The following is a 21,048-nucleotide window of genomic DNA, read 5'->3' on the forward strand; positions in this document are numbered from 1 at the left end:
GATTAGGTAGAACAATGGTCATCGGTGTGGTACCAACTATTTGGTACCAACACATACACACTGATGAAGATGAATGCTAAGCAGTGTCGTGTCAACCAATATGCTGTCCTGGAGTTAAATTCAGGGTTGGGGGTGAGGGGAGGGGGGGAGTGTGGAAGTGGGCAACCAGCATCCAGCGTCAGACAGCCTCCAGATTAAAACCCCAGCGTCTAACATGAGATTTCACACCAGAGCATCCGTGAAGAACATCTCCCTCACATTGGGCGGCTGGTATTTTTAGAGTGATGACGGTTGGTGGGAACTGCAGGCACTAGCCTGTCATTGGCAAACACACACACAGAATGCGTGGACACACACACACACACATTGACACACACACACACACACACACACGCACACATTAGCTACCTCCACCTCACTCAGACCTCCCTATCACCACCAAAAAGCACCATAACACACACACACACACACACACACACACATATACACAAACATGCATGCTCTCACATTAGCCACACCACAGGCTATAAATGTGTGACAGGCACAGGGCAACAGGGACCTTGAAGTGTAGTGTTAGGAAATAGGACAAGGCATCATGAACCTATTCACAGAAGAACTCTTCACCAAAGTGAATATTAACCCAGATTTTTTTAGCAATTCATAATGCGTTTTTGAGATTTTGCTGTGTCACAGTGGAGTCTGCCCATTTTGGCGCATGCAAGGCAACAGATAATGCAGGTGCAGATAGGAGATAGACTCCCATAAGAAAAAGCACTCAAGGACACATGCACTCATTGCAAGGGTTTACTATTTAGGCACCAGTGCTGTATGACACAACTGTTTCTTCAGTGTTGTCTTCTGATGTCTTTAATTCTGTGCATTGAAGTTAAAGATGAAGCTGCACCTCTGTCTTTTGCCAATTTGCATGCTGTTGGACAAACATGATGGACAATTGAGAGCATGTGCTGGGTTCCTTACCACTGAGCCTGGCTCTGTGCTCAGGGTGCAGGTATGCGTTACCGGACCAAGGCCCAAGGCTCAAGGCAGGATGGTGTGACTACTGCATTTGGTGTCAGAAGTGGGCTGGCTCGCCATGAGGACATTGGCCCGTTCATGTGAGATGGCACTCCATCACAAGATAGGATCAGTCCTCAGTCCTACAATGCTGGCTTATGGGCATTGAAGGTCCCCATTCGAGGGGTCAGCAAATCCTTGCCTCTGCCCCGCTACCGGTCACTGACCCAGTGAGATGTATGTGTAACTCTGTTACAGTAATATGAGATATGAGGCATTTTCTGGCTCACTCCAGAAGAACAGCGACAAGGACTGAGGATGAGGAGGAAGAGGAGAAGCAGGGGGGGGGGGGGGTTATATAGCCCGAAAGCGGGCGGCTCTAAATCTGTGGCTGTCATGGTTGCATAAAAGCCTGAAATTGAATTCAAAGGCGTTTTAGTGTGTTTCTCACTCATGGAGGAGGACGGCCGCCCTGGGCTATAAATACCTCCGGCGCGGCTCGCTGACACTCTCTGCATAATGAGCGAAAATCTCGATCAAGCACGGGGGGATGGGGGGTGTGTGTGTGTGTGGGGGGGGGTGGGGGTGTGTGACAGAGGAGGACGTATAGCCAGGATTGTCTTTTTTATTTGCATTTTATTTATATATTTCCCTTATCTCTCCCTTTATCTGTTTTATTTAGTTTGTAAATCCTTCTAATATGGCATCGGAAGCACACAGAAAATTACTGTAACCACTCACTAACCACCACCAATGTGTAGCACCCACCTGGGTGACGCACGGCAGCCATTATGCACCAGAACGCTCACCACACACCAGCTTGAGGTGGAGAGTGAGGGAGTGAATGAGCCAATCCAATCAATCAATCAATCAATCAATCAATCAAGTAAGAAAACAGAGAGAGAAAGAGAGAGTGATCAGAGACACAGAGGGAGATTGATAGAGAAAGGGGAGAGGAAAGATAGAAGAAAGAGAGAGAGAGAGGAGAGAAAGAGAGAGAGAGTGGAAGGAAGAATTAGAAATCACAACATGCAGATAGAAACTCATAGAAACAACATAGAATAAGAGACTGACTGATGGAGAGAGGGAGATGAAAGGGAGAAAAAGAAAGGCAGTGCATGAGAAAGAGGTGTGTTACGTCAAGGAAAGATTTCATTGAACAACTGTCTGCTCAGCCAACCCTTCACATAGAGTTAGATAGAGTCAAGGAGAAACGACAGAGAGGGAGAGAGAGGGAGAGAGAGGGAGAGAGAGGGGAGGAGGGGATGGAGGGATAAAGAGAGAGAGAGGGAGAGAGAGGGGAGGAGGGGATGGAGGGATAAAGAGAGGGAGAGGGAGAGAGAGGGGAGGAGGGGATGGAGGGGATAAAGAGAGGGAGAGGGAGAGAGAGGGGAGGAGGGGATGGAGGGATAAAGAGAGGGAGAGGGAGAGAGAGGGGAGGAGGGGATAAAGAGAGGGAGAGGGAGAGAGAGGGGAGGAGGGGATGGAGGGATAAAGAGAGGGAGAGGGAGAGAGAGGGGAGGAGGGGATGGAGGGATAAAGAGAGGTGTGAGGGACAGCATGGGAGAGGATGGAGGGAGAGGGATGGGGTGGGATGAGGACAGGTAAGGAGAGAGGGAAGGGAGAGAGGGAGGGAGAGAGGGATAAGAAGAAAGCTGGAGAGAGGAAAGAAATGGTCTGGGAGCATCCCCAGCAGGTAGCAAAAGGGCTCATTGGCAGTCACAACAGCATCCAGTCCACAGAGAGAGAGGGGGGGGGGTAAAGAGGAAGAGAGAGAGAGGTCCCCCTCACCCAGTCTGGTGTGACTCATAGAATGACTCATCTAAGACTGGGCTGTCAGACTAGCGACACACACACACACACACACACACACACACACGTATGCATCACCTACCAATGCCATCTGAGACAGAACCTGGACTTAATTGTTTGAAAATGGGCTACCCCGTCAACCATGACTTATTAAGACTATACTGCACTGGTGGTTGGTGCAGCCATTGAGTCTGTGCCCATCTGTGTGTCCTAATAAACCACTACTCTTCAGTCTGTGGAAGATGGTCGGGGGTGTCGACTTCTTCTCCTCTCTGTGAGTCCTGCCTCTCCCATATGGCTGTGTGTGTGTTTATTTGTTTGGGAGTGTATGTGTGAGCGTGTGAACTGAATTCGATTTTTCATGAGACTCCACGTCCATCTTCTTAACCAGCCTCCCCACTCTTGCCTGTCTTTCAGCAATGTCAACAACATAACAACACGTAACACATACAAAAACAGCAATGTCAACAACATAACCCATATAGAACAGCAATGTCAACAACATAACACAAACAGAACAGGAATGTCAATATTAAAGGCCACCTGGTCAACTCACACTGAACCGAGATGAGCCTGTGCAACTCCTCCAGCAGGGCATCGTCTGTAAGCACAGGTGCCGGGAGACGGGAAGGCGGGTGCCCAGACAAGGGCATCCAGGCGCGGGCACGCAGGCGGAGTTCGACCTGGCACGGTTAGGCCAAGTGCAGCATGGCTAACGAGGCATGAGTGAGCGCTATGATCTGGCCACTAATAATTTATGGGGAGCTGTGTTGCAGGCCACGGAGCTAAAAGGAGAACAGAGAGAGGATGAGGCTGTGTTTGGTGTGTGTGTCTGTGTGTGTGTGTGTGTGTGTGTGTGTGTGTGTGGTGATAGAGAGTAGGGGTAGTGATGGAGAGAGATGGCAAAACAGGAGAAAAGAGATGAAAAGGGAGAGAAAGAGAGATAAAGGGAAGGAGAGAGAAGGAGGCAGGCAGGTAAAGATGAAGAGGGAGGGATGAGGGCAGAGAGAGAGAAGGAAAAGAGACAGATAGAGAGACTGAGAGAATGAAAGGAGAGAAAGATGGAGAGACAGGCTGGTAGAGAGAGAGAGAGGAAGAGTGAAAGATTTCCAGAAAAGGGAGGAAGACTGTGAGAGGAAGAGAGAAAGAGGGGCACAGAGCCGGGGGAGACATGGTTGGAGAGGAAGAGAGGGAGAGAGAGAGAGAGAGAGAGAGAGAGAAAGAAAGAAGTCTGGCAGAACGTGTGCCTGTGGGAGACTCTATGCAGCTGTAATTGTGTTCCTGACTGAATATGAGTGGGTTCACACGTCAGCCACAGAGTAGCCAGACATGTGAAGTCCTCTCCATCCTCTCTACACTGTAACCAGCCATGACACACAGACACATACTGGAGCTGTTGAGATTTGATCAAAGGTCAATGAAAATTAACTATTACGTTCATGTATTGTACTGTAGCTATCAGCTCTGTATCACTTCATACAGGCATCTATTTCGCTAACTCAGCGAGTGTATGTTTCATGCCTGCCTCTATTTGTGAACATGCTGTTACCGCGTGACACACTGACATGAGCCGTTCTGCATGTTTGCATTTGTGTGTGCTCGTGGATGAGTGAGCATGATCCGACATCAAGTCAGTGAGACGGCGCTCTGTGTGTTTTTTTTCTCTGTTGCTCGATCAGCGGCACACCAAAGACTCGCTTGAATACGCTGAGGATCGCCAACAGAGCAAATTTTTTGTGTGTGTGTGTGTGTGCGAAAAAAGATCTCCACTTCCCTCCAGAATCCCAGCTGAAGTCTGTTAGTGCCCCTTGACATTTTCCAGCTAACTGAAAATGCCACTGAATACCACGCATTACCTCTGGTTACGACGTAGGCCAGGAAATCACGCAAAAGGCCAGGGTTATTGATCCAAAGACATTCCACCAATACCCCCTCATCCTACTACCTCATGACTACGTAGCCTTCCAGGTATGAGCAAGGCAACTCATTATCAACCAGTCATGGTTGTAGGCACATGAAGCTCCTTTATACCAACTGACACTGGATTGGACCTGGCCCTGTTGTGGCCCTGCTGTGGCCCTGTTGTGGCCCTGATCTGCTATAGGCCAGCAGTAAAACAAAACCAGATCTTGGCCACATCTGTTCTGGTCTTGAGTCAATTGTTGACATAGGAGAGAGACAAACTGACCAGCTGCCATTCATTTTCAATGAGAGGTAGCAATTTACAGTCACAAGAGACAAGTCACATTGTATTGCAAACTATGTAGGGTGAAGATAGGCTACACGTCTTTTTTATGGGCATTAGGCCTACTGAGCGAAGGAAAACATTGACTACTAATTAGAGAGAAGGCAGTGTGACATACGTTGCTGACACATCTGTATTTGGTCATGGCAATCTAGAAACGCCTCCAAAAGTGACAAGGGTTTGTCTGTGTCACTCGTAAGGCCATACTGTAACCTTAACACTTTAGCATTCAGCCTGGGACCACTGAGACTGAAGAGGAGAGAGTTGGAGACTCCTCCTGACTCCCACTCCCCCCACTCTCCAGTCTGGATGATAGAGGAGGGAGAAAAGATCACTTCCCATCTCCCCTCAGGCGCCCACGTGTCCCCCAGTTGGGAAAACTCGGCGGTGTCTCTCTGAGTTAACTAATTGAGTCGCTGAACTGAAGGCCGGACGGAGGAGGAGAGAAGTGAGGTGGCAGCTTTTTTCACTCCCATCCCTCTGTCTCTCATTCCTTCTTCTCCCTCCCTCCCTCTCTCCCTCTCTCTCTCTCTCTCTCACTCTATTTCTGAGAAAACCAAAATCAGGAAGCACTTACCACTCTGACCAATGGTCAGGCAGAGTCATGCCTCAACAGAAAAAAAAAAGGCCTCAAACTAATTGCAGTAATTTTGTAATTTAATGAGTAAATTAAATTCATTTGGCGTTTGCGCTACCAAAAAAGCGATTACTTGACTTGGCCGAAATTCCTTCAGTCAAGAGCCATTCATCTGACAAGAGATGAACGTTGAGTCATAACATGCATAGGCAAAGAAAGAGCAATGATGAGATCAGATGAGACGGTTGAAAATGTGACAGAGGGTGTTGTAGAGTGGGAGGGGAGGGGATTTTGCCCGAGGCTAGATTGAGGAAGGCATTTCTGTTCTTTTGTGCAATTATTGTCTTTGTACAACTTTCTCTCACAAAACGACTTCAGCTCGAGCAATGCCTAAACTCCCCAAAGGAGAAGCTGCATATTCATCCTAAAAAACACACACTCCACCAGGAAAGACAAAAGATGTTCCCAAGGGGCCCAGTTTTTGAGGTTCGACTGCGTAGGACAATTTACATTAACAGACGAGATACATTGAACCTCCTCTCCACGCAACACACTGCACAGTGGAAGGTCCTTTTTTGTGTGCAGCCGGAGATGTTTGTGTAGCCTGCCACCAAATGTTCCAGTCTCTTCCGTAATTACCGGCTCCATTTGCAGCCATTATGCACTGCAACAAATGCAAAGATGATTATAACTCTAATTAGACACATCAGAATCTGTAACGAGGCCTCAGTTCATTGGATATGCATTTCAGTGGAGTTTAAGCAAGGCGTGAACATTGGAAATTACAACTGGATGTCCAAAAGTCAAGGTTGATGTGTGATTTGTAGAAAATACCTTTCTCTAATCACTGAATGGACTCAATGAAGTGAGCAGGCACACAAACATTTCTATTGTGTTCTTTGTAATATGTTGCCTGTATGAGCTTATGCCAATAGGAGTAGGCTACATTAAACCTGGAGAACTAAACCTTCAACAAAATATTAAATGACTAGTGCAATTATTGTCTTTGCAGCATTTTGTTGATTGTACAGGAAACCGTACAAAGATATAAAAAAAATATTTGGCTTCTTTTAATTATGTCATGGTATAGTTTCATCAAACTAAAGTAATAGCAGTTACAGTGACATATAAATGCCTAGAGGCTCATCCAAAGCAATTTAAAAGTGTGCTACTGTGCAAGCCAACAGCCACTCAAGAAGAAGATAAGTGCCATGAAATCTCGACATATCTCAAAATTTAAATGTCTTATTTGCCTTTCAAACCAGCTTAACTCGTCTACACTTAAAAATGAATAGCCTTAAATAACTTTCCTTTACTCAAATCCCCAAATCCTCCTAGTTTGTATGGTCATTGTTTTGTTTGTTAGTTACTTGTCATTTACCGCCAGTGTCCCTAAATAGTAACTGTGAGGCCTGAATAGCTCTATTAGAGGGAGGCCCGTGCTGTGTGCAGACTCTGTAATAGACAGAGAGAGCGTGTAATGCAGAAGTGGAGAGTTATTGGCAGTGTGAATGGGCCACTCAGAGTCTGACCAGATGGCATAGCCACACCAACGCCAGAAAAAAAAAAAAACCCTCATAGACTTGTGTGCACGTACACACACACAGACACACACACACACAGACACACACAGACACACACACACACAGACACACACACACACACACACACACACACACACACACACACACACAGCCAAAAAAATAGGACACTAGGCCACAAAAAGCACATAGCTGGGCCGCAAGCGAAAACAGCCATTCAACACAGAATGCCGTCTGGGGTTCTGGCATGGAAGGGGTTAACGGCGAAAAGGCTTAATCTGAAAGAGAGGTGGATTTGGGAAGGAGGGAGGAAGCCGGGGGAGATCAATGCTGTCAAACGTGGGCATGGACAGACGCCAGGAAGGAGGTTCCATGCGCACTTTGATGTTTTTTTAATGTGCTTGTACTGTACGTGCAGACAGACTGCTTGTTTTCTTAGTGCCACAGGAAAAGGAGGAATGAACCAGGCAATGAGAAAGGAGAGAAATGTCCTCCTCACAGTTGTTCTGCGCAAAGATGTCAGACATCAGAATTTCCCTTTCATGTTGCCAAGCGCATGGCTGATGAATAACCTTTGATTTTGCCAGTCTATTTCATATATTTTGGCAAACTTGTCAACATACAATAAGCGTACCTACCAAAGAAACCTAACTTGGTGACCTACAGTATGAGCTATCATCTACCCTAACTAACCTCCTCTCAACCAACCACTATTTCAAAATTAAAGAATATTCATGTTCCCCATATTAAACAGAATAGGAACAGTTGCTTTATTGGCTGTTTACAGTGGGCTCTCCAAATTAAATGGTACCAGATATACTGTAATGGCATTAGTTACCAATACTTTTCAAACCTCCCTCACATTCACCAACAACTCCCAGCAGAGACGAGCACTTTTGTTTCAAAGAAAGAGTCGCAACAGTTTACTAATTTCACGTATCACCAGACATCACAAGACATCATTCCTTAGCATTCTCTCTCCACCAACTCAAATGGAACAATTGCCTCGATTTATGAAATTGCGACTTTCTGTCTCCAAAATCACAGACAGAAGAGAGGAGGAGGAGGTGGTCCATAGACAGCTCTTGGTTTGAAGGGGGGAAGCTGTCTGTTTGTCTACGACGACTCCTCCGCAAAAGATCACCTCAGACACACGTCTCAGACAATCAATATGAGACAGGGCTCACAGACACAGAGCTCAGCGGCTCCACACAGTTCACCCGACAGACGCCTAGCTCTCTTGAATGTGCTCTCTCTCTTTCTTGCTAACAAACACATACACCCACACACACACCATACACACACCAATACACACACATATTCTCATTCTCCACACACACACACACACACACACACATTCTGTCTCTGGCTCTTTCACTGTGTCTCTTCTTCTCTCAACTCTCTCTTTCTCTCTCCCTCTCTCTCATTCAGCTGTCATGAGTGCCCACTCCATCTAGTCCCAGGTGCTGAAGTGTGCTGAACACCCCCACACAACATGGTGCAGATCCTCAACACCCACAGAATCTGCATACAAACACGAAACCTGCATCAGGTCATAACAGGGCAGTTAGACACATATGTGCACAGACACTCTCCTACGCAAGCGATAGCACTTTCTTCTCTGCTTGACGGCAAGATCTGGAGTGCAGTTTAATTTTCTGTTCCACGTGGAATTCTAGTATTATTATCATCAGATGATCAGGATCTTGTTGTTAACAGAAAGTTTGGATTTGTGCACTGAGGTTCAGCGCTGGTTAATTATTTTACATTTTTGTGTGGAAGATAGGATTGGAAGTTGCGTATGAAATTTCTCTTTTAGTTAAATCCAGGTTAGCTGACCATAATGCAGAATAGCAGTGTGGTCAGACATTGTTTTTTTTTGCCTCGGAGGACAGACCATATGGCACGGCATCAATGTAACCCATGGAGCTGAGGCCGCTCCACTGTCATCTGTGAGGTCAGCCAATCTCCTGTTGTTGTGAGCAGTGATGATGGGATGCACCATTTCACCCGGAGGTTGTGCAGGTGTGCTACTCACAAAACGGTGGCACTGAAGTGAAGGGTGAATGGGAGCATAGGGAAGGTGGGGGATAGAGGGAGCTTAGAGCATGAGCCACATTTGTTTTTCTTCTCCTCAAGGAATTGAGTGTGATGGTGATACAACAAAATGCTCTGTGACGTGAGAGCTTGAGGGCTTGCTATTCTAACCTATGCTCCTTGCTGTGATTTATATAATAATAAGATAAACGAACCTTGTGTACAACGCATATGTACACAAGCACAAATGTACTACATACTAAGTTATTTCTACCATGATCAACAAATGTCACTGTAAAAGTCATTAGCCATAGTACATATACTTCTTTGTCTCCTCATCCCTGAACTTACAGTAATCATCTATTATGTCATAAAATCAGTCACTTGCCATGATAGCTCAGGCCCAGCAATTGGTCATCTGTAGAGAACATGGCCCTACAAATTTACCTGAACTCAAGTCATATCCTTCTGTGTAATGTTTGATGTCCCTTGGTCTCTGTTCTTCACCCACACTCTCCTGATGTCTTCAAAGGCTGTTCACACCTAGAACAATAACTATAACAATAGCAGCAAAAAAAATATTGCTCTAGCTAATATGAATGACAACATCCACAAATAAAATATAATAGTAACAATATAAAGAGCGATATCGTCAGGGTCACTTTCAGTTATCGTTGCGTTTATCATTCCTGGTGTAAGCGGCCCATTATCTTAATCTCCTACTCTTCCCCACACAGGTACATCCGCACCATGTACTTGGGAATCCAGAGCCGGCGGCAGAAGGAGAACCAGCGGCGCTTCTATTGGGCCATGATGTATGAGTATGCCGACGTCAACATGCTCCGCCTACTGGAGGCCTTCCTGGAGAGTGCCCCGCAACTGGTGCTCCAGCTGTGCATCATGATCCAGAGGAACCGGGCAGAGACGCTGCAGTGTAAGATGAGGTTCCCCACGGCACCGTGCTTGGACCTTGATGTTTTACAGTTGAACTAGTCTGTGTTTTCTCTGTCAGTTATTGGCCCGTCTGTCGTAGCACTGAATGGGTACCCAGTAGACAAGACAAGAGGTAGTAACAAATATAATTTATTACATCATGTTGTAACGTAGCCACGTGTGGTATTCCGTCGAACTTCCAACTTTTGGTGTGTCCAGCTATAATTCAAAACTGATTTCTAATTTCAATGCAGTAGGCCTATGTCGTCTACTGTGAAGACTGCACACGTTAGCTACTTCTATTTTCCGCTGCTTCAGTAAGGACAGCTGAAAGCCACTTTTTTTGTTGTAATGTCATCTGCGGCAGTATTTTTTACGTGACAAAGTGACTGCTTATATTTTTTTCTATTTGTCTGGGAATATAGCCCAGAACCCCAGACAGATTTTATGAATAACTTCCTCCAGGAAGAAATCCCATGACAAAGCCTTTAATCGTTAGCCTTTAATCGACGGGGCATGGCAGATTTGTATTGTATACATGAGAGGGCTGGGGTGGGGTGAAGAAAAAAGCTGACTTGTGTGTGAAATTGACAAAAACAAATGTTAGAACTGCCCTCCCCCAGAGGCTTTGTTTGAATTATCAAGACTGTATATGTGAGGACAAGCTTTTTCTGCTGATCAGCAGATAATCTGAGAGGTAGGACGATTGCTCACGTTTGAGTTGACAACACTGACAGCTGCGCAGATGTCTGTCTGAACGTGGGGAAGATCTCTGCACTCAGCAGGATGAGGAATAGTAGTCATGGCTATTAGAAAAAAACACACACTTAGACGAACCGACAGGTAAGTTTTAGAGCGAAGGGGGGCATCATAACATTGATTTCCACAAATGTGTGTCAATGAAAGTGTGCACCTACAGTATGCCATGGGTCTCACAGCATGTGTTGGTAGAGTGTGTTTGTCTATGTGTGTGTGTGTGTGTGTGTGTGAGAGAGTTGGATGCTTCCAATTCTCAGTACGATTCATCTATGCAACTGATGTCGACTTGCTATTGTGAGGAATCTAGGGCTGCAGCTATCGATTCTTTTTGTAATCGATTAATTTAGCACTTTATCGATCGATTAATCGGATATTTTTTTTTTGCATTTTTAAACAACCAAAACAAATAATGCATAACGAAAATGACATGGCTGTAAAATGATCAAGCAGTTGGCACAGAGGTATTTATTCTAACTCCAACATTAGGCTACAAAACTAAGCCCATTTATTGCAATTTACCCATTTAGTGTTTATAAGTGCCAGTGCCAACAATTAAATAATGTTCAAAATGCTCTCTGTAAAATTGCAGCCTCTTGTGCATGACTTAGCCGGGCGAACAAAGCTGTCCATACTATGTTGTGAAGTGCTGGGAGGGAGAGAGGGAAAGCAATATGTATTAATATGCACAACAAGTTTCATGCTGTAATCTAGACCTGACATCAAAGTAAATATATGTTTTATGTAGATTTCTACACCTGCAGCATTTACCATTAGGCTACTAACAAATAATTTTACCATTAGGCTACTAACAAATAGCCTACCATTAGGCTAACAAATAATTTTACCATTAGGCTACTAAAAAATTATTTCTGGGGTGAGCCTATTTGCTATGGTAACCTAGCAACCTGTGTGTGTGTGTGTGTGTGTGCGCACGCGTGCGGTGCGTGAGGGAAGATGAGGGTGCATGCATGCACTCAAAAAAATGAAATCTCACTATTGTTCATCTTAATAAATCCTCTTTCGTAGGATTTACAGAACAAAATTAGGTTTCTAAGGTGAAATTGAGTTAGTTGTGTTATTTCAAATCAATAATGCGTTTTTGCTGATTAACTTAACATGTTTGCATTGGATCTACACAACTTTCTTGAACAAAACGCATTAGATTAGGAAATTTGTCCCTCTATAGTTGCCGTAGCATTATTTCACGACTCCGCCAGTGACGGTTGAGAAAGTGAAGCTCCGCCATTTTTTCCTTGCTTACTCACGGAACATTTTTGGATCCTGTAATTGCAAGGTATGTATTTGTTGCTGTTCATTGTGTTTTTGTTTTGAGTTTAGCGAGTTTGTCGTAACAACAACTTAAATAATCATTTTAGTAGATCTTATAGTGTACATGTGTTACTAAACTCGAGCAGCTAGCTTCTAATGTTAGCTACTAAATCTGTCATGGTGGCTGGCGAGCTAAGTCATCTCAGGCTAGAATTCTATCATGTTTCCCAGTTTAGTTTTACTCCCTACTGAAGATAGACAGGGGTGGTGCCTTGATGGGGTTATTTCATATAAACCACAATTGAATGTTCATAGAAGTGCCAAGGTCAAGACAACTTCATGTATTTAACTGGTAAGATAAGATAGCAGCTATCGTTAGCCCCATACAAACCCTGCCTGGGTTTATGTGAATACTAATTGTTGGATCAGTATTGGAAAAGTTTAATGTTTAAACGTAACTGTTAGGTGCACCCCACTCTGTTTGACCAAATTATCCTTGTGTGTCATGAACAATTATGCAGGCTCTAAAGTCCATCGAGAAACATTTTAATAATTTTAATGTTCGTGTAGCAAACTCTGCCATCTTGCCTAGTCTCTCTGTAGCTGCTAACATTAGCCACGTGTAGCTGCAAGTACAGCAGTTGCAGGAACATCAGACTTGTCATTATTTTTGTATTGCTATCATAAGCTAGCTGCTACTTGGCTCTCATCCGGCTTATATATCAGTTAAAGAAAGCAAATGGCAGTTTCTTGCATGGGAACTTGTCAATTTTAAGCACACACATTTGTTCTCAACCACTATATTCGGGAGGTAAATAATTTCACATTTGTCATGCTAGAAGCTGCCTATTCTTTAATGTTTGAATGATTTGTTAATCACAAACAAGTAACTAATTAAATCACAAACAAGCCAATCTAATTAAAGGTTATCTTCCTAGTTCAATTTTATTAAAATTCTCAATTGATTCTGTGATCTAATATTATTATAGTTTTACACATTTTAGTGTAAATTTGTTGAGTTTGATATACTTTCTCTTTCTCCCCACAGGCCTTTATGTGGCAGTGCAAAGAGCGCAAGACCGGAGTGTCATCAAGGTCTCATTTATTGAAGTATTACAGGTTAGCTCATGGTCACTTTGGTCACAGACACCCATGCCATATGCTAATTGTAATTCTTTCTGTATTTCCAAATGCTGGGTTGTATTGTTACTTGTTCTTCCTATCTCCTCTCCTCTCATAACGTTGTCAGAATGTCAGAACTCGACATCAACTGCTCCAGGCTGTCTGCTGTGTGTGCATAGGAAGGGAGGAGATCATGGCTGCCATTGACCAGGTTAGTGAGAAGTTGTTTTGTGCCTCCCACTTTGAAAACCTGTGATCCAATATTAGGCCATGAGCTACCGGACCTTACCATGCAACTGCTAACTTTTTTTGAAAGGTCTTACCTTGCTGACATGAATTTGAAAGTTAACATTGACATAGGGGTGTACTGCCTGTTTCAACCCCATGAATAGATTTACATTGAAGATCAGTGCGTTCCAAAAATCTCTCTTAACATTTAACATTGGGGGTTGCATGGTAAGGCATGTTAAACATTAAGATACTTAATTTGTAAATGTAAGTTGTATGTTCATTTCCCTATTTTGCAGAATCATACCATTGGCTTGTTGAGAACTTGCAACCTGAAAGCACTTGTGTACGAAGGCTCGGAGAAACTCATAAAGGAATACCTGGTAAGTGTAAATGAATATAAAAAAAACAGTAAAGCATTACAGCAGCGAGAGTAGGAGTGGTACGTCTAGTGGCAAGATGGGTATGAATGAATATGGCTTCTTATATTATTTTAGTACCCATGGACATTTCCTTGTTCATGTTTCGGTGCTTGTAATGTTTTGTTAAGTCTGTCTATATGCATATTAAAGCAGAATGCATGTTACAGCAGAACAAGTCACCATTGGTCTGTTTGTCACTGACCATGCATACACCCTTTACAGACAAAGCTTCCTAGTCTGTGTTGGTAAAATGTCACCCAAAGTTTTAATCTTTGGTTAACTAGCTTTTGAGTTAAAAGAAATCATAGACGTTAGAGGGATTTGGGAGAGCAGAGAGTCTAAAGCAATGGTTCGGAGTGAATTTCACCCTAGGGTCATTTGCACGATGACCACGAGCCAAACACACACCCAGAAGCTTTTTTCCCTTGGTCGAACATTGGTCAAGTTCGCACTATCAGTCTATGTTTCAGCCCAATGGCTTAGCATTAGCACTTTTGAAACCAGAAGTGTATCTCGTAAATTACCCCACTAAAATGTCCGGAATATTACCAAACTTCTACAGTAGTACAAAAAGGGTCTGTAAACAACACCTACTGCAACGATACGTCGACGTCACTTTGTGATTTGGGAAAAGCCCGTAAAAGTCCTGGCAGAAAGCGATGCATAAGTTTTATAAATGCTTGTATTTTCAGGTCAACACTTATTGACCTGAAAATACAATTTCATATATCATCCAGTTATCAATATATGACTATGGAGTGTTGAATTCACTAGCTTTTCCTTTACACGTGTGAATTTCGCAAAGGACTTTTACGGGCTTTTCACAAATCACAGAAGTGATGTTGACGTAGCGGTAGCAGCAGAAGCTTTCAGGCAAGTGTTATTTATATAAACTCCTGGTGTAGGCTACTTACAAACTTTCGACCAAAGGGAAAAAAGCTACTGGGGGGGGGGGTTGGCACTCGCAATGATCATGCAAATGACCCAAGGGTGAAATTCACTCAGAACCATTGCTTTAATTTAAAGGAGATGTGAGGTTAATCCACTGAATTCAAACATATCTAAAGACATATACTTTTGTTTGAAAAGTCATCAATTAAATGTATTTTTTTTGGTCTGTGGTAAAGGATGCTGACTGATGCCCAGAGCCAGATGGAGAAAACCACCATCGGGATCTTTGCAATCAAACATGAGGGTGCCAATGCCTCCACTAGAAGATGTAGACATTATAGTTGAATCACTAACAATGTAACAAAACTAAACATGCCGTGTTTAGCAGAGATATTTTTCTGTTCATTGCATTTCTATTTTACTAAAAAATGTCCCTGATGGTTTGATGAGAATGGAGCTAAATAAATGCAAATTTGCTTTGAAGACCGTGTGTCTGTTTGCTATTTGAACACATTTGTTCAATTTTATTTAGAAATGTTATGCAGAACAAATTCAACTTGTTTACTTTGGATTTACTTAAGAACTTTGTTTTTTGGATGAGTTTACTTAAGAAAGTTTTGTCAAGTGTGGTTCCACGTAACTGTATCACTTAAACTTAAATTAATATGGATGTGTGCTAGATATCTTTTTAACTTAAATTAATTGAACCTAACAATGTGACTTTGATTGAACAGGACAGTATTAAGTTGAGTCAATGTAAGAATGCTGAATTAATTGAACATAACAGCATTAAGTTGGTTGAACACAGCCATATTAAGTTGGTTCAATGTAAGAATACTAAATAAAAATGAAGGAATTCAATTACTTACCATCTACTTTATTCACTCTTGTTCAGTTAATGTTATTTATTTGAGTCAATTGAAAAGAATATAGTATCTTTAGAGTTATTTAATACAGTTTCGTGGAACCACTTGACAAAACATTTTTAATTAAATCCAACAAGATATTTTTTTGAGTGTGTGTGTATAAGAAGGGGTTCTTTTTTAGGCATACTGTCTTGCAATTGAACGTTAATGAGTTTACTTCTTAAAAACATCAAAGCTAAACATTATATCACGACATCGCTACAAATACAGTATGTGATTAAAATCAGCCAACATCAATGTAGGCTATAGGCTACGTAGATAGATGATAGATAGGCTAGATAGATTGATAGATAGCCTACTTTATTGACGCTTGGTGAAACAGCATGGAGTGGATGTTTTCGGTTCAGATGCTTGTTCTTTTCCTTTTTGAGTATGTAATGATCCCAAAACTTTACTTGAAAACTTTAGACATTCTCTGCCATTTATGGACACCTTGACTCCGCCATTGCGCCAGCTATGTACATGTATCACGATCAGGGTTGGGTAGTAACGGATTTCATGTAATCTGGATTACGTAATCAGATTACAAAAATCAAGTAACTATAATCAGCCCAGATTACAATAAAAAAATTGTGTAATCAGATTACAGTTACATTGTTGGGGATTACCTGATTACATTTTATCATGCAAATAATGCAACTTTTTTAGGATAGCCTAGCTATCTTTTAATTTGACAAGCAGTTCATTATTCATATTCATATTCACTTTTTAGACGTTTTAAAGATATAGTTAAGAACAAAATTATTCATACCCCTGGCAAATATTGATTTTCTCTTGACCAATATGTTTGTTCTTAATTAAAATGACACTTGGTCATACCAAAAGGTTGCAAGACAATGTGGAAAAAACATGGAATCAAAATTTTTTTTTTTATCTTTTTTAACATTTTTATTAAAAATTGCGTGTTCAAAATTATTCATACCCTTTTTAAAAAATCACTGGAAACATCTTTATTTACCACCACAGCTATCAAAATGGTTCATATAATACCCACTAAGCCTCTTCATGTCTCCACAATGATTGTAGACTGCACCTTTTTAGCAGCAATCTGGGTTTTGAGGCAGGAACGATTATTTGCCATCACTTTGGCCTTGTGCTCACTTTTTTGACGGATTGAGGTCCGCTCTAAAATGTTGATATTGTTCTCTGTTAACCATTTCTTGCCTTGTTTGGCTGTATGTTTTGGATCATTGTGTGGTTTATTGTTCAAATGCTACCTTTTGGGGCAGCCATGGCCTACTGGTTAGGGCTTCAGCCTTTGGGCTTGCCGGTTCGACTTCAATAATTCACGGATTGGGATAAATGCAGAGACCAAATGTCCCTCACGCGATCAAAAGATATACTTACTTACTAACTTACATACTATTGGGGCAGGTCTCTCGGCACACTGCCTGATCTTTTCCTCCTAGCCTCTTGTTTTAGTATTAACGTTTACTTTGAGAAAGTCACCAGGTCCCCCTGGTTGAAAAACATCCCAAAATAATAATTTTCTCACCCCCACAATTGAAATGGACATGGTGTCATTTGGGTTTAATGCTTCCCTTTTTATGCCAATCTCAGGCCATGTCCCTGGGTCAAAAAAATCCAACGAAAGCTAAATTCTTTGTCCAGGTGTGCCCTTATAAAGGTTAAGCTGAGTTGTGCATGTTTGGAGAAGAGCGGAGAAAAATAGAATGAGAATTCTTTCATCAATTCTGTGGTGGTGTCTTTTACTTAATGGGCATATGTATTGAAGTAATCTAAAAGTAATCCTAAAGTAATCAGATTACGTTACATGTTTTTGGTAATCCAACTGATTACGTTACTGATTACAAAAATTGCCATGTAATTTGTAGTCAGTAATGGATTACATTTCAAAGTAATCTGACCCAACCCTGATCACGATTCACGCGCTAGTGGTGTGCTTCCTGAACAACGGTCCGTGTGGAACAATCAGATCCCTGCGCGTATAGTGCGCGTCATAGGAATTTAACGAGGCTTCGAGGCAGGGTTTTTGCAGGGTTTTTGCAAGTAATTTTTGTAATCGAGTTATTCGAGTAACTCGATGAATCGTTTCAGCCCTAGAGGAGTCATTGTGAGATTTGTGGTTTCTGCCACGGCAAAATAATTTACTCCAATCTATGAGGTTTATGTTTCAGCCATACACATTATGAAGACCAGAAGCAGAAATGTTTATCACTGGAAGTACTCTCAGACTAGAATAACTCAGACACTGTTAATTTGTTTTGCATTCAACGCATTTTGTTTGTGCCAGTGCTTATGCTCAGCAGAGGCTGTTTAGTCACATATCATTTCGCTAATAATTAGTAATTCAGTAAACACCGTCAATTTCCTCTTTTCCTTCTGTCTGTCACTCTCCCCCTTCCCCTCTCTCTTTCTCTAGCCCCCCCTCTCTCTCTCCCTCTCTCCTCTCATTTCAATTCTACTCAAGTCAAGGCTTTATTGGCATAACTGTAATATATACAATGTCCCAAATCAAGTGGCCTTAGTCATAGGCTGTAAAAGAGGTCAGTATAACACTGAAAAACTATGAAGTACGATGTGTGGGGGAGGGGGACACAAAGTCAGAGAAAAGAGTTAGATAAGGAGAAAATCCAAGAATTCACCATATACAGTGCCTATAAAAAGTATTCACCCCCCTTGAATATTTCCACTTTTACTGCTTTTATAATTGGAATCTTGATCAATTTAATTTGGCCTTTTTAACAATACATTTCAAAAATCTACTCTTTAATGTCAAAGTGAAAGCAGATTTCTACAAAGTAATTTGTAGAAATCTGCTTTCACTTTGCACATTTGCCATATTCCTTACATTCCTTAATTATACTGCTCATTGGCTGCACTCAGGCGATCTCCATTTCACTAATTGTGAGACTATTAGCATCATTGGCTGGACCGCTGTAGACTTAGGTCAGTTACTTTAAGGGGGGTGAATATTTATTTTGTATTATATATTTTTAATTAATTAAGATTACATTGTAGAAATTTGCTTTCACTTTGACAATAAAGAGGAGATTTTTGTAAATTATTACAGAGTCAATTCATTAAAGCAACAAAAGGGGAAATATCCAAGGGGGATGAATACTTTTTATAGGAACTGTAAAGTATACAGTTGTGCTCATAAGTTTACTTTCCCTTAGCATACACATGCTAAAGTTGACTAAAGAGGAATAAAAAATCATCTTTTGATCTCTTTTTAGTCAACTTTAGCATGTGTATGCTAAGGGTATGTAAACTTATGAGCACAACTGTATCTATATAAATGGATGACAGAATCCAAATATATAAATATATACAAAAGAAAAGCAGGGGAACATGCATTAATGGTCTTTTTTTCTTGTGTGATGTCTTTTCCATGTCCACACAGGTGTCTCGGTAGTGACCTCCCTCCTCTCCCTCTCCTGGGTGCTGGCCTCCTACCACAAGCTCCTGCGCGACTCGCGCGACGACCAGAAGAGCATGAGCTACCGTGGTGCTCTGGTACACCTGCTGTGGCGCATCTTCACCATCTCGTCGCGGGCACTCTCCTTCGCCCTCTTCGCCTCCGTTTTCCACCTGTACTTCGGCATCTTCGTGGTGCTGCACTGGAGCGCCATGGCGTTCTGGGTGGTGCACGGCGGCACCGACTTCTGCATGTCCAAGTGGGAGGAGGTGCTCTTCAACATGGTGGTCGGCGTCGTGTACATCTTCTGCTGGTTCAACGTCAAAGAGGGCAGGACCCGATACCGAATGGCGGCCTACTACGCCCTGGTGCTGGCAGAAAACACCCTCCTGGTGGCGCTCTGGTACGCCTACCGCGACCCGGCCACCACCGACGATTTCGCTGTGTCGGCGCTCTGCGGCGTCTTCCTGTGCTTCGCCTCCGGCATGGCCTTCATGGTCCTCTACTACGGGGTGCTTCACCCCATGGGGCCTCGGCTGCGGCTGCTGGCCAGCTCCTGCTGCGCCGAGCTGCTCTGGGGCCTGCCGCTGCCACCGGAGGCCGAGCCCATGGCCCCCACGCCGGGCCCCCGCGGCTCCCAGGCCACCCCGACCCGCGGCTTGGCCTCGTCCGGCGGGGGGGACTACTACGACGATTCGGAGGAGGCCGCCACGGACACCTGCCTGCCCGTGTTCCAGGTGCGCTCCACGGAGCCCGTGGACGCGGCGGGACGGCCCCTACGGCCCGAGGGGCCCCTCATCAAGATTGACATGCCGCGCAAGCGCTACCCGGCCTGGGACGCTCACTTTGTGGACCGGCGCCTGCGGAGGACAATAAACATCCTGCAGTACATCAGTCCCAACGCCGTGGGGATCAGGTACAGGGATGGCCCGCTGCTGTACGAGCTCCTCCAGTACGAGTCCTCGCTCTGAAGGCATTGCTTCTTCCCTCCCCCAACCACACCCCATTCCGACATTCTCTCACTTTCTCTTTCCCTTTCCTTCCCTCTTTCTCGCTCTCTCTCTCTCTCTTTCTGTTTCTTTGTTGTCTTTCACCAACCACCTCCCCTCTTTCCCTATTTCTGAACTGGATCTACTTTGTTCATTTGGTGCTTTCCCTATTTCTGGTTTAATTGTCCTTGTTGTGGTGGTTGTTGTTGGGGTTTTTTCCAACAGCTGAAAGAGTGTACATGATTTCTAGAGTTAATTTAAAAGACAGAACATTTATTTTGAGAAAAAAAGGAATGAGTAGATATTAACACAGAATTCCTTAGCTTGGGCTGTGTGTGTGTGTGTGTGTGTGTAAATATATATATATATATATATATATATATATATATATATATGTGTGTGTGTGTGTGTGTGTGTGTGTGTGTGTGTGTGTGTGTGCGCGTGCGTGCGTGCGTGTGTGCGTGTGTGTGTGTGTGTGTGTGTGCGTGTGAGTGTGCGTGTGTGATCACACACCTGCATAGGGGAGTAAATAGATATACGTTTTTTAAGTTTACTGTATGTGCTGACTGTGTGTATTGATGCGAGTGGTCAAATCATTTGATGGCGTGTCTTTTTCACGTTTGTCTGATGCAAAGCATTATGGGAATGATGGAGGAATGGAGTTGTCAGCATCCTCACGCCAATTTCCCGTTTACCATTCTGTGCCTCATTTAATCTTAAGTGGACATACAAATTACTTGCCATTGCATAAGGAAATAACACAAACAAATGAGGATGATTTGATGAGCAAGATGCACAAACAAGGGTGATATCTGGTAGGATGATGTAGGTCATATTTGTTTTCTAATTGTTGAGAGCATGTTTGTTCAGCAGAACATTAAAAGCACATTTTCCCTCCAGG

General features: G+C 43.1%; 1 protein-coding gene and 1 long non-coding RNA gene across 2 annotated transcripts in view; both read left to right on the plus strand.

Moving 5' to 3' along the window:
• xkr6b (XK, Kell blood group complex subunit-related family, member 6b) overlaps positions 1-20,145 on the plus strand; it is a 63,451-nt gene extending 43,306 nt beyond the window's left edge. Inside the window, exons 2-3 of the mRNA XM_076272713.1 lie at positions 9,964-10,160; positions 19,144-20,145. Coding sequence (XP_076128828.1) covers positions 9,964-10,160; positions 19,144-20,129 — 1,183 coding nt within the window. The 3' untranslated portion in view covers positions 20,130-20,145. The remainder of the gene's footprint in view (positions 1-9,963; positions 10,161-19,143) is intronic.
• LOC143109914 (uncharacterized) lies at positions 11,899-15,333 on the plus strand. Its single transcript, XR_012984005.1, has 5 exons — positions 11,899-12,212; positions 13,236-13,306; positions 13,437-13,520; positions 13,837-13,920; positions 15,087-15,333. It is a non-coding gene; the product is annotated as an uncharacterized LOC143109914 (long non-coding RNA).
• Positions 20,146-21,048: the final 903 nt, after the last annotated feature.

The sequence above is a fragment of the Alosa pseudoharengus genome, unplaced genomic scaffold, assembly GCF_046254945.1.
Source record: "Alosa pseudoharengus isolate Yale_2024_CS ecotype anadromous, Long Island Sound unplaced genomic scaffold, YU_APseudo_1.1 YU_APseudo_1.1_scf_7, whole genome shotgun sequence".
NCBI classification, from domain to species: Eukaryota; Metazoa; Chordata; class Actinopteri; order Clupeiformes; family Clupeidae; genus Alosa; species Alosa pseudoharengus.